At 31.8% G+C, this 15,417-nt stretch overlaps 1 protein-coding gene across 2 annotated transcripts in view; it reads right to left on the bottom strand.

The window, feature by feature from the left end:
* PCID2 (PCI domain-containing protein 2) overlaps nucleotides 1-15,171 on the bottom strand; it is a 55,172-nt gene extending 40,001 nt beyond the window's left edge. For both annotated transcript variants that reach the window (XM_035349944.2, XM_035349945.2), the window contains exons 1-3: nucleotides 15,059-15,171; nucleotides 12,697-12,738; nucleotides 3,859-3,980 (exon numbers count right to left, since the gene is read on the bottom strand). In XM_035349944.2, the coding sequence (XP_035205835.1) occupies nucleotides 3,859-3,980; nucleotides 12,697-12,738; nucleotides 15,059-15,094 (200 nt within the window). In that variant the 5' untranslated portion in view covers nucleotides 15,095-15,171. The remainder of the gene's footprint in view (nucleotides 1-3,858; nucleotides 3,981-12,696; nucleotides 12,739-15,058) is intronic.
* Nucleotides 15,172-15,417: the final 246 nt, after the last annotated feature.

The following is a 15,417-nucleotide window of genomic DNA, read 5'->3' as shown; positions in this document are numbered from 1 at the left end:
GTGGAATGCAGTGCAGCTGACAATCCGAGAAACAGAAATATGAAGGCTCAACACTCAAGAAAGCTTTCGTGAATGATCCTGAAACTTTAGAAGATGCATTAACTAGTTCAGATGCAGAAAATGGAAGTTAGCCATGGAAGAAGAGTTGGAAAATTTAAAACGAAATGAAACTTGGGACATAGTGCCTAGGCCAGAGGGAAGGAAAGTTGTGAAATGTAAGTGGGTCTTCAAGAGAAATCTTAACAAAGATAGACAAGTGGAAAGATATAAAGCTCGTTTAGTTGCTCGTGGCTACACCCAAGTCAAAGGAATTGACTACAAAGAGATGTTTTCTCCTGTAATAAAAACAAAATCAATTAGAACTTTATTAGCATTCTCAGTTGAGCAAGACTGGCAGGTTCATCAACTTGATATTACTGCAGCCTATTTAAATGGAAGACTGAGTGAGACAATTTTCATGGAACAGCCATCCGTGAGTCTGCATGAGAAAACACACAGAGAAGTTTGCTTGCTAAAGAGAAGCCTTTATGGACTTAATCAGTCTAGGAGAGAATGGAATATGTACCTCGATAAATTTCTGAAATCAACGAGCCTAACAAGATCCAGAGCAGATCCTTGTGTTTACTTCAATAAAGAAAAGGAGTTAATTGTAGGTGTGTATGTGGATGATCTTCTTGTAATGTCCAGCAAAGAATTCATGATTCAGGAATTTAAGGATACTATTGCAGCTACATTTAAAATCAAGGACTTGGGAGAAATACATCACCTTCTTTCAATTAGGATAAGCAGAAGGGAAGATAGCTGTGTGACTCTTGACCAAAGTGTCTATGCTAGTGAACTCTTGGAAACAACCAATATGCAAGATGCTAAAAGAGCATCAACACCATTAGATCTAGGTATGAAATATACAACAGCCACTAAGGATAACATGTTGAATGCTGAAGGAGCATTAAAATATAGGCAGGCTGTTGGAGGGCTCTTGTACCTAGCAGGAGGAACAAGGCCAGATTTAGCTTTTGCTACTACTTACATGAGCCAATTCAATAATTGCCCAAGCAAGGAATATTGGGCTGGTGTACAACATATCCTTTGTTACCTAAAACAGACCAAGGAATTAAAGCTGACTTTCCAAAAGACAGGAAAGAATTTGGAAGTGTTTTGTGATTCTGATTGGGCTGGTGATAAGATTGACAGACGTTCATTTAGTGGCTATGTGGTGCTACTAGCAGGTGGAGCTGTCTCATGGAGCAGTAAGAAACAACAGACGACTGCATTGTCAACAGTTGAAGCTGAGTACCTCTCATTGTGCCACGCAGCCAAGGAAGTACTGTGGTTCCAAAATTTTCTTAAAGAAATTGTGGGAGAACATTTTTTAAACTTTTCACAAAGCATATTTGTTGATAATCAGGGTGCCATTTTAAATCTCTGCTTATTTATTTGTCTCCATTCCTAACGTTAGACTTCAACATGTTAACTAGAACAGAAAGATTTTTATGAATGTGAAATGCTTCTAGAAAATCCAGTTCTCCAATGGAAGATGTCTTTTGAATAATTTTGGCAGCAGAAAAATTGAAAGTGTGGTTTTCGGACCAACAATGTTGAGCAACAGAAGACTTCTGTGTTTCGTTTCTTCTAACATATGCCTCATGTTCCTTGACGCGAAATTTTAAGGCTCTCTTAGTTTGGCCAATGTAAATTAAACCACACTGGCAAGGAATCCTATAAGTACCCCAGGAATTCATATCCGGAATGGGGTCCTTGAGTATGGAACTCGGAATTTTATTGATGGGAGAATAAACAACCCGAAAGTTAAATTTCTGCAAACTGTGTGCAACTTTATAGCTACTTGATGGAAAGGAGGGAATGACAACAGAATTTTTATAATCTCCTGAAACAAGAGTGTGCCTTTTAGTGTGTTGAGATGAAAATTTTTTAACTGCTTGATTAGTAATGTTGCGTGAACAGCCCCTGTCAATAGCTATTGCTTTTAAATAATTTATTTCTTCATCAAGGGCTAGTTTGGAGGAGCAAACTTGAAGAGCGCGGAAAACATAGGAATAAAATGAAGCTAACTTTTGTTTAGTCGGATGACATGATTTAGAGTGTGGTGGAAGGCAAACCGAAGAAGGTTTACGGTAAACCGTAGTACTGAAGTTGGATGTGTTACGTGTGACCAGAATGTCGAGAAACGGAAGAGAATTGCAAGTCTTAAGTTCAAAAGTGAACTGAATAGCAGGATCAATAGAATTAGTTAGCTAAATATTTAGTTTCTAGATTTTCCACTCTATTAGAAAATAACGTTTACACCATAAAAAATTCAATAGAGTTTGTAAAAAAGGTTTAAAACATTTCTTCTAGTAATTTACTCATGGTTTCTTTTGATGTAAAATCATTATTCGCCAATGTCCCAGTGGAGGGTGCATTAAGATATCTAGAAACCAGACTTTGCGAATTTCATTTCTCTTGCATCGAAATTGATGAGCTAATTTCTCTCACTCAACTCTGTTTGAAACAAACACATTTTGTTTTCCAAAATAAATATTACAAGCAAACTGAGGGATTATCCATGGGAAACCCCCTCAGTCCCATCCTGGCTGATATCTACATGCATTATTATGAATAAAAATTGTTTGAAACTTTAAACTTCCCGGCATAGTTCCACTACGTAGACGATACTTTTACTCTATTTGAAGGTAATAAAGATGATTTAAATAAAGTTCTTTCAACAATGAATTCTACTGATCCTGCTATTCAGTTCACTTTTGAACTTGAGACTTGCAATTCTCTTCCGTTTCTCGACATTCTGGTCACACGTAACACATCCAACTTCAGTACTACGGTTTACCGTAAACCTTCATCGGTTTGCCTTCCACCACACTCTAAATCATGTCATTCGACTAAACAAAAGTTAGCTTCATTTTATTCCTATGTTTTCCGCGCTCTTCAAGTTTGCTCCTCCAAACTAGCCCTTGATGAAGAAATAAATTATTTAAAAGCAATAGCTATTGACGGGGGCTTTTCATGCAACATTATTAATCAAGCAGTTAAAAAATTTTCATCTCAACACACTAAAAGGCACACTCTTGTTTCAGGAGATTATAAAAATTCTGTTGTCATTCCCTTCTTTCCATCAAGTAGCTATAAAGTTGCACACATTTTGCAGAAGTTTAACTTTCGGGTTGTTTATTCTCCCATCAATAAAATTCTGAGTTCCATACTCAAGGACCCCATTCCGGATATGAATTCCTGGGGTATTTATAGGATTCCTTGCCAGTGTGGTTTAATTTACATTAGCCAAACTAAGAGAGACTTAAAATGTCACGTCAAGGAACATGAGGCATATGTTAGAAAAAAGGAAACACAGAAGTCTTCTGTTGCTCAACATTGTTGGTCCGAAAACCACACTTTCAATTTTTCTGCTGCCAAAATTATTCAAAAAACATCTTCCATTGGAGAACTGGATTTTCTAGAGGCATTTCACATTTATAAAAATCTTTCTGTTCTAGTTAACGATCCTAATTCCAATCCAAATTTGCCTTCAGCCTTTAAAGAAATTATGTTTTAGTTCTGGTTTCACCAACAGATGGCGCCACTTGCTTATTCTTGTCCAGGCTTTCTTATCTTATCTAATCATTATTTCCTATCTTGTTCATTTGCGGTTTTGCAGCTGAGGATGGTGGCTCGGTAAAACCATCGAAACTAGTCCTGTGAAAATTTTGTAAATATAACGCTGATTTTTGTTGTTTGACTTTTGAATTAGCAGTTACTTAGTTATTAAGTAATGATTAAATGCTGTATTTTTTTAAATACATATTATAAAGGCTTTTAAAGAAAAATTAACACTGTTTCATACAAAACCTTATATGGAGAAGTACAACATCATCCCATGGAGGTTCAAACAATCGCCTAATGCTTAGTTCAGGATTCGACGAAATTATTCTTTGACTTGCAGCATGAGAATGTTGAACTGAGAGATAATCCTGCATAAAGAGACAAATTTCCCAAATTAAAATAAGCAGAAAATATTTTTTAAAGTGAAAGTAGGTTTAATGCATAAAACAGCTGACAAGCAATAGTTTCAACAGCTGAAACTCTGACAGATATTATTATTCAAAAGTGAAATAAAGAAAATAGTGCATAAATATTATTTCACTGGCCAAAAACTGTTGCCAAGCAGTGCGTTACAGCTCCAGTTACGGGTAAGCATGACCTAGCAAAATGCTCATTTGATTCTTGATAAGCCACCTTTTGTTTTTATAAATAAAGATATAAATTAACTCATATTGCTGGTTTTTTTTTTTTTTTTTTTTTTTCATTTTGAAAAATAAAAATTAATAAAATTTTAGATTTATCTTCTACAGAACAGGAGATTATCGATTATTTTCAATGTTTAGGACAAATCCATAAAAAATATGCATTATTATACAGCTGAATATGGCAGATGAAACAGTAACAGATTGGAAGAATTATAGGCACAACAAAATAGCAGAAATCTACAAAAGCATTTCTACACAGTGAAAAAATAAAGCGTGTTGAATAGTGATTGCTTATTAAATGAAAAGGCATCAGTTCCTTCACAATTCCACAGGAACGATTTGGTGGGATCTCTGTCAATTTCCATGGTTTGATGGTAGCTAACTTTCACTGCTGACATCATAATAGGTAAGTACTAAGAAAACTAACACTGGGATAACATATAATAACCTAAAGCAAAAACCTGTACCCCAAAGTAATTAAATTTAAACACAGTTTTATAATGTCATAACAAAATCTATAATAACAGTCCAATACACATTACAGGCCTGGCAGATTGTTGAAAAAGAAATGGCTGAATTTTTAAATTCTCGGAAAAAATAAGCAGCAAATCTACTTAATCAAAGTAACTAATATGCTTTTGTTTATAAAGAAATGTTACTTTATGCCACATCAAAAACTTAAATGTCTCTAGAAATATGGAAATGTTCAGTGCCCTGATAGATGGACATATCATTCCATCTATCAGGGTACTGAAATAGGCAGGAAATTCTATCAAATGGCATTTCTCCAACAGAATATAGTGCAATTGCTTAGAAAGAATAATAAATTCAGTCAGGGAATATAACATATTAAGTTAGGGGCTGTAGGAGATAAAAGCAACTTTTGGATTTGAAATGGTTTTATCTATTTATCAACATCCAACTAGCTTATCTCCATGATTTGGGACTTGGCACTAGCTTGTAATAGCAATCACCTTGTCTAATAAGCTGTTCTAGACAATTAAAGCATAACACTTGGAGCATTTGCCAGATATTCAGACAATATACTGTCTTGGCTCAACCAAACAAGAAAAATAAATAAGAAATTAATATGCAAACAATGACCACTGCTTACTCTGACGTAGAGGAATGTTCAGAATGTTTCAGGAGTTTCTTTTACCTCCTAAACTACCGAGTTGTAAACCTAAGTAATATCAAGTTCTCTTCATACATTGTATTTGGGGGTGGGGGTACTATTCAATTCTGTGGACAGCAAAAATTTAAAAAATCATTTTGCCTTATTCTGATTGATGAATTAATAGCACACCACCTATTAAGTTTGTTACACAACAATATTGATTAAAAGATAAGAAATAGTTGAATACTGTGTACTCAACCATGAGTTACCTCTCATACAGGCTATTATGAATATGCTTCAGTCATGTCCTTTAACATGGAGAGAACACCAAAGCACATAATACAAGGATTCTCAACTACAGAGGAATTCCCTACTAAGGAAGAATTTCATAGTTTTGAAGAAAGAATGCAGTCAACCTTTTATTTTTCTGTTAAGTGGTTAGTTTTATTTCATGAATATACAAGGCGTATTTGGAAACTAGTACCGTTTTGAAAAAAAAAAAAAAAAAAATAGTAAAACAATTTTTTCGAATCCAATTTTATTTTTACATGAAAATACATGTCTTAAACTATTTTTCAACATAGTTACTGCCAATTATCAAACACTTGTCATAGCGGGTGACCAGTTTTTATATACCATTGTCAAAGAAACTTCCCGCCAGTTTCGATAACCACGACTCCACAGCATTTTTTGTGTCATCGTCAGATCCAAAGCGCTTCGAACAAAACAGTACGTGAAATTTGTGGAAATGCCTCTGAAAGAGTTGTCATTGTGAAGCGTCTGTTCTCATGAATTGCTTCATCAACTTTCCTTACCAAATCATCGGTGACAACAGAAGGCCGACCACTCCAAACCTCGGCGTGGACATTTGTTCGACCTGCATTAAACATTCTTACCCACTTTCTCACCATTCCATCACTTATCGCGTATTCACCATAAACTTCTGTCACTTGACGATAAATTTTGGCCGGTTTAACATTCCTCGCATTCAAAAATTTAATCAGGGCACGAATCTCGCAGTCAGCAGGAGAACTAATTGTCTTAAACATTTTGAATGTGCACAGCAAACTGAAAACACAACATAGAGCAACCAAAATGGTGACAATTGAAAGTCAGTGAACAAGAAAGTCTAGTGCGCATGCGTGGGACGCCTACCACAGCGCTGCAACGGCGCTAGAATGAAACGGTACTTAGTTTCCGAATATGCTATGTAAAAAAGTACTTTTATTCAAGTAACATTTTCTACACTTTTTCTTCTTTAATTTATAAAACATATTTAACAAATAAACTAAATTTAAATAAATATACATGCATTTTTTGGTAAAAAATTTTTTTAAGTTTCAGAATGGAGAGGGGGAATGAATGACCATCTAGCAATAGTGAAAGAAGAGCATGGAGCAAAAAAAGTTGGGAAGCACTAACATAATATTGTTACAAATCTAGTATAATGTAACATGAAATGTCCGAAGAGGGCGAAGCTCTACTAGAGAAAGAAGCGGAGCAAGTCTAACACTGAAGTAAATGGCTATCCCACTAAGCTGGTGAGATATCACCAAGCTGGCAATGGTTTGGGTAGCTAATTTTTGCTGCCAAATTTGGTGACATTCTGGTTTGGTCCAAGTATAACTGTATGGGTACTGTAACTCAACAACTGTACTTAATCCCTATATGTAACTCTAACTGTGTCTCCCATCAATTAAAGAAATAAAAGGTGCCAGAAATTTCTCATCAGCCAGGCGAAAACTATGTATGACTGGAGAGAGCATCAGTCCTCAGTTTTGAATTCAGAGCTGACTTTAGTATTCAGAGATCTCCATGTGAACTTCGCTCTGCATTGTATTGTATTTAACTTTCTTAGTAGTTTGAAGTTGTAACTGCTGACTGTGCTCTGTCATCTGAGAAGAGCTTTATAAATACTTATGTGGGCTGTGCCAGAACTGTGAAGTGTTTCTTTTGGGAAAAAAAATTTTATCAATCTATAATCGGTTCTGTGTGCATTCAATCTATTATGAACACACATGCAAAAAATAATTTTTAGTGTCAGAAATGGGATTGAATGTTGGTAACAAGTGTAATGAATAAGCAACTAAGACAGTTGGTGACAGCCTTTGCTACATTTCATGTAAAGATGGATGGGGGTTGCCCACTCCATTAAAGAAGAGATGAAAATAGTTCGGTAAAAGATGGAAATGAATCAAGAGACGAAAATGGGAAAAAAGATGGAAACAGCCATGAAATCTGGTCCAGAAACAATGGAGGCAGCCAAAGAAATGATAGAAGGAGCTGTAAAGTTAGTTCTAGAAAAGATTGAAGCAGATCAAAAGAAAATTAAAAGAGAAATTAATAGAAAACAAATTCAAGACTATGGAAGGCAGGATAGATATTTTTTTAAGATAAAGTTGGAGAAATTCAAGAGTTTCAGTTATTAAAGAACAAATTAAAAAAAAAGAGTTTTTGCAGTCCAATAACAAGCCAAAGAAAGAGTTTCTGCTGTCAAACAACAAACTAATGTCAGAGTTTCTGCTGCTGTTGCCAAATAAGTTAACACCTTAAAAAAGGCCATAGCAATAGCTGAACACAAATCTAGCGCCTTTAAATTCCTAACTGTGTTTTCTCATTCCTCTCTAAACAATTCACTGATGATGAAAAGACCTGGCAAGTGTGCCAGACTCAGTTTTCTATAGTAGTGGGCACAAACATATGGGATTCCCAAGCTAAACTAACAATAATTTATTACATTCATATTCGATACAATGATTTAGTTTGAAAAAAAGAACAGAAGCTAATACACATTTAGCCTTCATTTGAAAAGATTTCATGAAGTGGTAATACTGATGACTTCAAAGCAAAAACTGATTTAATATAATTAAAATATGAACAGTTCTATTTATTAATAAGTTTCAGTGATTAATGCAAATGCATAATTATTACCATAAACACAAACTTTTGATTCAATAATGTGAAAAAAATGCATCTGCTGTATTATACAATTTTATTCTGATAATCCAGCTGCACTAAAGCTCCAAAATGATGGATTACATATGCTTGACTTTTTGGTTGATCTTTAGATTATGGTAACTTGGTGATTTTTTGGCGAAAATTTGGCGACCAACTCTCCTACAGAAACCCTTTATTTTTTTTTTCCCGCCGGCATTTTATCTTCACGAAGTAAAGACATGTTTCTTTTCTTTTTATCTACTGAACACTTCTTCCAACAATCTACTAACCGAATTACACTTATGCTAGAAATTTTATCTAACAAAACTGCTTAATCATGACAAATATTCACTGCAAAATTGGGAAAAAGTGCACAATACTATACTCCTTACGTGTTTTTCAAAATAACACATACACATAAACCATGTACACGTCGACTTATTTTTACTTAAAAAAACATCCCAGAATTACACAAAAATGACATTGGGCACACTCTTCACTATATCCATGTACACTGCTTTTTTCTCATAAATTAGAAAAATTTCACGAAAATACATGACAATTTTCTGAATCTTTAAACCCGGTAAAAAGAACATATATGAAATTACCTGATCGCGAAAAAGTACATACCCTTTCCAAATATGAACATTTCCACATATAAAATAAATAAAATATCCAAAAACTTTTACCTCTAAATCATCTATTATATTACAAACGTCACCAACGAATTCATACCGCAAGCATTACAAATACTTAGTGTCAAATATTTAAATTATTTCCATGCACGTTTACTTCAACTAAAACGTATACCAAATTCCTACAAACATAAAATTCACAAAATAACTATCATTTAATTAAAATATCACTAAACCATGTACAAGTCGACTTATTTTTACTTAAAAAAAAAATCCCAGAATTGCACAAAAATGGCATTGTGCACACTCTTCACCATATCCACGTACACTCCTTTTTTCTCATAAATTAGAAAAATTTCACGAAAATGCATGACAATTTTCTGAATATTTAAACCCATTAAAAAGAACATATATGAAATTACCTAATAACGAAAAAGTATATACCCTTTCCAAATATGAACATTTCCACATATAAAATAAATAAAATATTCAAAAACTTTTACCTCTAAATTATCTATTATATTATAAATGTCACCAACGAATTCATACCGCAAACATTACAAATGCTTAGTGTCAAATATTTAAATTATTTCCATGCACGTTTCAACTAAAACATATACCAAATTCCTACAAACACAAAATTCACAAAATAACTATCATTTAATTAAAATATAATTAAATTCAAAAACACTACTTAAAATATAAATAAGCACATACATTAAATTAATAAAAATTAGCTTACAATCCTAATTACTTTAAACTAAATCATTGCTAATAACAATTTTCCCAATAATACCAAATTACTTTACTTCCACCTTACATTTAGAACAATGCATAAAAATAATATCCTCAAATAATTAAAAATACTAACTTACCTAATCTTCTTCAGAATCTTGATTACATGTCCGATAAACTTTTCTTATTTCTTCCGCTAAACAAAAAGCAAGCGTATGTGCGCCTGTTTCAGGATCTTTAAAATCATACTTATAGTTCACAGCAAGGTACCAGGTAAAATAAATAACTTAATAAAACATCTTTACTTCTATCTCGCACAACCTTAAAGAAACACTTATGACTACCCCTTTCAATCTCACTAAATACCCATTTCGAATTCACTTTAGTTAGGGCCATGGGATCCAAAAATTAACGAACACTGTTTCACACAACACAGAATAAAGCCAAATACAAAATTTCCAGATTTTTTCCCGATTTCCCCCCTTTTCCGATTAAAGAACCGTAATTCGTCCATTAATATCACATGACATATCCCATGATCTCTCATTTCCCTCACACAAAATAATGCGTAATCGGAAGTGAGTACTGCTCACATTATTACCAAAGTCCCAGGTAGTAACCTTTATCGCCTCCAAAATGTCGCCAAACTACCAGTAACCATATTCTAAAGATCAGCCGACTTTTTATCTATTTTATATTCTATAAATTACTGTCATATAATTGACAAAATTACTTTTTTTTTTTTTTTTAATCTCAGTTTTAAAGTAGCACTCTAGATCAATAATGTAGGTACTTCAAACTTAAACTGGCTTGCAACATCAAGGTTTGTGTAATAAAGCAGCAGTTTCAATTAAACTACATCAGCTCAAAGTTTCTCAGATTTAGTTCTAGTACCAATAATGATATCATTATCTTCCTAATGCCAAATGCAAGTGCTAAGAGCATTTTATTTACACTATGCTTTAAAGACAGAACACATAAAACTGAGGTAAAAGAAAAGAAATAGTCAAATAAAGGCAAAAAGAGAAAATTTATTTATGCAAATAATTCGGTTGATCTTTACATTATGGTAACTTGGCGTTTTTTTGGCGAACATTTGGCGACCAACTCTCCTACAGCAACCCTCTATTTTTTTTCCCCGCCGCCATTTTGTCTTCACGAAGTAAAGACATGTTTCTTTTCTTTTTATCTACTGAACACTTCTTCCAACAATCTACTAGCCGAATTACACTTATGCTAGAAATTTTATCTAACAAAACTGCTTAATCATGACAAATATTCACTGCAAAATTGGGAAAAAGTGCACAATACCATACTCCTTACGCGTTTTTCAAAATAACACATACACATAAACCATGTACACGCCGACTTATTTTTACTTAAAAAAACATCCCAGAATTGCACAAAAATGGCATTGCGCACACTCTTCACTATATCCATGTACACTGCTTTTTTCTCATAAATTAGAAAAATTTCACGAAAATACATGACAATTTTCTCAATCTTTAAACCCGGTAAAAAGAACATATATGAAATTACCTAATCACGAAAAAGTATTTACCTTTTCCAAATATGAACATTTCCACATATAAAATAAATAAAATATCCAAAAACTTTTACCTCTACATCATCTATTACATTATACACGTCACCAACGAATTCATACCGCAAGCATTACAAATACTTAGTATCAAATATTTAAATTATTTCCATGCGTGTACCAAATTCCTACAAACATAAAATTCACAAAATAACTATCATTTAATTAAAATATCACTAAACCATGTGCACACAGACTTATTTTTACTTAAAAAAACATCCCAGAATTGCACAAAAATGGCATTGCGCACACCCTTCACTATATCCATGTACACTGCTTTTTTCGCATAAATTAGAAAAATTTCACGAAAATACATGACAATTTTCTCAATCTTTAAACCCGGTAAAAAGAACATATATGAAATTACCTGATCGCGAAAAAGTAATGAACATTTCCACATATAAAATAAATAAAATATCCAAAAACTTTTACCTCTAAATCATCTATTACATTATACATGTCACCAACGAATTCATACCGCAACCATTACAAATACTTATTGTCAGATATTTAAATTATTTCCATGCACGTTTACTTCAACTAAAACGTATACCAAATTCCTACAAACATAAAATTCACAAAATAACTATCATTTAATTAAAATATAATTAAATTCAAAAACAATACTTAAAATATAAATGAGCACATACATTAAATTAATACATACATAAATACCCATTTCGAATTCACTTTAGTTACGGCCATGGGATCCAAAAATTCACGAACACTGTTTCACACAACACAGAATAAAGCCAAATACAAAATTTCCACATTTTTTCCCGATTTCCCCCCTTTTCCGATTAAAGAACCGTAATTCGTCCATTAATATCACATGACATATCCCATGATCTCTCATTTCCCTCACACAAAATAATGTGTAATCGGAACTGAGTACTGCTCACATTATTACCAAAGTGCCAGGTAGTAACCTTTATCGCCTCCAAAATGTCGCCAAACTACCAGTTACCATATTGTAAAGATCAACCAATAATTCCATCATCAAAGTATCTAATATAGTAATTATCATTTCAGATCAAAGCAGAGATGTTATGAAAATAATATGAATAGTTCAAATTTAATCGAACAATTAATTAGAAAAAATTATTTCACTGCAAAATAAAAAATTGGGTAAAAAATACATACACTACAGTAGACACAATTAAATTATGCTGTGTATTATAAAATACCATAAAAAATATTATTTTTAATCTAACATGGGTTATACCATTTATATTCAATTATTTTCATAGAATACACAAAAAACAGTTATAAAATTAAATGTCAGAATCAAAACAAAAAAAAAATTGCAATTGTTTAATTGATAATAATAATAATTTAGTCTTTAAAAATGCACCAATATCCTGATCACATCTGTGAAACATTGTGTGTAACAATGAAATTTTCATATTAACTTACAGCAACATATTCACCATTACCAGACCGTAGAGAATCTTCTATCTGTAATAGATAATCATTCTTTTACTGAAACATATAACATATATGGATGTTGATTATATATACAGATAATATTACACTAATTATTTTTAACAAACTAATTCAAATAGTACATTGCAAATAATTCATTGTATACTTTTTTAAATAAAGGAACATTTATCTGCCACAAAATTTAATCAAGTTCACTTAATAAAACAACCAAAAATGCATTATTAATTTAATTAATGTACATTTTAGAAATTTATGTATTTATCTGGTAATCATGTAGTATAAATTAGAGAATTTCTTAAACTTAATAAGCAACTCATTTATTAATTCAAACCTTAAAACATGATGAATTTTATACATACAAATATTTATAAAAATTAAAAATATGATGTTGCATATGAATTTATACGTCAATACTATTAATCTTCCTGAAATTTTACCTAAAATATCGTCAATAACGCATGCACTGCAAGAAATATCTTTGCAGATAAGGAATGACAGAGACAATAAATATCTTTATCGTACTTTTTAACTTGTTAATGATGATTAAAATGTAAAATTTACATTTTATATGTATTGTACAAATTTCAGAAGAAAAAAAAATTCATTTTAAATACAGTGTGTCACATTTGCTTTTGGACTTTTGTATTTTTGAAATTTATTGGCATATATCTTTTACTAAATATTTAAAGACAGGCTCAAATCTTTTTCTAATACATTATTTTATCTCTATACTTGCTTATTACAAAATAAATATCATCAAAACATTCCTTGCAACAAAATAATTTATTATAAAAGTTTATCAGTAACTTGTATAATAATTCAGACATTCAAAAGTTTCATTGAGATGTCTTGACATATAGTCATAAATTCTTATTTTAAATGAAAAGACATCACAAGAATTATAATTTACATTATGAAATTATTAATTGTTTAGCAAAATATATTAATGGTTCCATATTTGAAGTGAACACGGGAAGATGCTACGAATTAGCGACAACTGTAGTTCAAAATTTAATTATCCATGATTTCAAAGATAATAAAAGTATTTAAAATATTCAAAAAATTCTTGAAGTGTTAAGTCTTTAATATATATTGCACAATGGGAATTGCATGGAACTGTTCAAAATGAAGCTAACATAAAGGAACTGCAGATTTATCTGATGAAAAATCAAACAAAAAAATTACTGCTGTAAAACTTGCAGCAGATGTGGAAACAGCTTGCAATAAAAGTTAATGCTGAAACTGTTAGAAGAGTTAGTAGGGGATATGAAAACAATGGGCTATCCGCAAAATGAAAATTCTTGGTCAAAAACAAAAATATTAAAATATGTCAAGCATTTGCAAAATCCATGCTAAACAAGGCTTTACCATATTGAAATAATGTTACATTTACAGATGAGTAAAAATTTAATGTATTTGGGTTCAATGAATGAATTGCTATGAGGTAGATGCCATATGAAAAACTGCACCTGAAAAATCTATTGCCAACTGTTAAACATGAAGTTGGATGCACAATGCTAGAGTATGCTTCGCTCTTTCTGAGATGGGAAATTTATTTTTTATCGAAAATAATAAGATCAGCATAAATATATAAAGATTCTGAATGAAAACACGAAAGCCTCTGCAAGAAAACTTAAAATGAAAATATATTCAAGTTATATCACGGTAACGATGCTAAACATACAGCGTCCTAAATATAATAAATGTTCACTTGTGATTATTATACAGTTGTTCTAAAGTTATCAAAACTCTTTTATATTCTTCGGATTTAAATCCTATGTAACATGTACGGAGTGAGTTTATTGAAAAACAATATGGGATAAAAAAATGGAACATTCTTAATCGAAAATATAAATCTATGCCACAGCGCTTGAAATGCGTAACTTTAGCTAAAAGATATCTAACAAAGCATTGTATGTCTCGTTATTTTCACGTTCTTTTAATAAATATAAACTACTCATTCCAAGTATTCGAATATTTATGTATGCTATTTTTCAGAATTTTTGAAAACAAGCAGACCTTTAAAGAAGATGATTAACAGCACAAGTGAAAGAAAAATACACTCATTTCGCTAATACTAGATGCTGATATCTGCAAATAAAACTGAAAAATACAAGTGCTCTAAAACAAATAATAGCATTATATATCATTCAAAAACGTATAAGCTTTCCCAGTTGATTTATGACATACTATACATCTCATAGCATATTAATATAAAACATATAAACATTAGTTAAGTGATAGTCTGACAAAAATTTCATTTTTTTTTTTTTTTCCTTTGAAGAAGGAAGCACATGCTTTGTGTAAAAATAATATATTAAAGAGTTTTTACTTCTTTAATATACTGGTTAACCGACAAATTTGACATAGTTCCACAACTTCACACGCGCGAAGAAATCATAACATATAACAAAGCAATTGTTGCCATTTATCTTCGAATAAAACCATTTTGAAATTGGAAGCAAGGCCTTGCTGGAAGAAATGAATGATGGCAAAGTGGCATGGGAAAATATAAAAATTTAAATTAAAGATTTTATGTTATTTTAAAAGAAAATAATTTTTTAATTAATTTTTACCTCTTAGAGAATAAATTTATGTTTGTCTCAGTGACAATTCTTTGTGATGCATACATTTATAAATACAAACCAAGAGGTCTTCGGTAACACTCCTATATACTTCAAGAATAGGTGC

Source organism: Stegodyphus dumicola, chromosome 3, assembly GCF_044657685.1.
Source record: "Stegodyphus dumicola isolate Sdum_Otavi_A_Nest chromosome 3, ASM4465768v1".
Classification (NCBI taxonomy): Eukaryota; Metazoa; Arthropoda; class Arachnida; order Araneae; family Eresidae; genus Stegodyphus; species Stegodyphus dumicola.
Note: the sequence above shows the minus strand (reverse complement) of the source record. Positions and strands in the feature narration are given on the sequence as shown.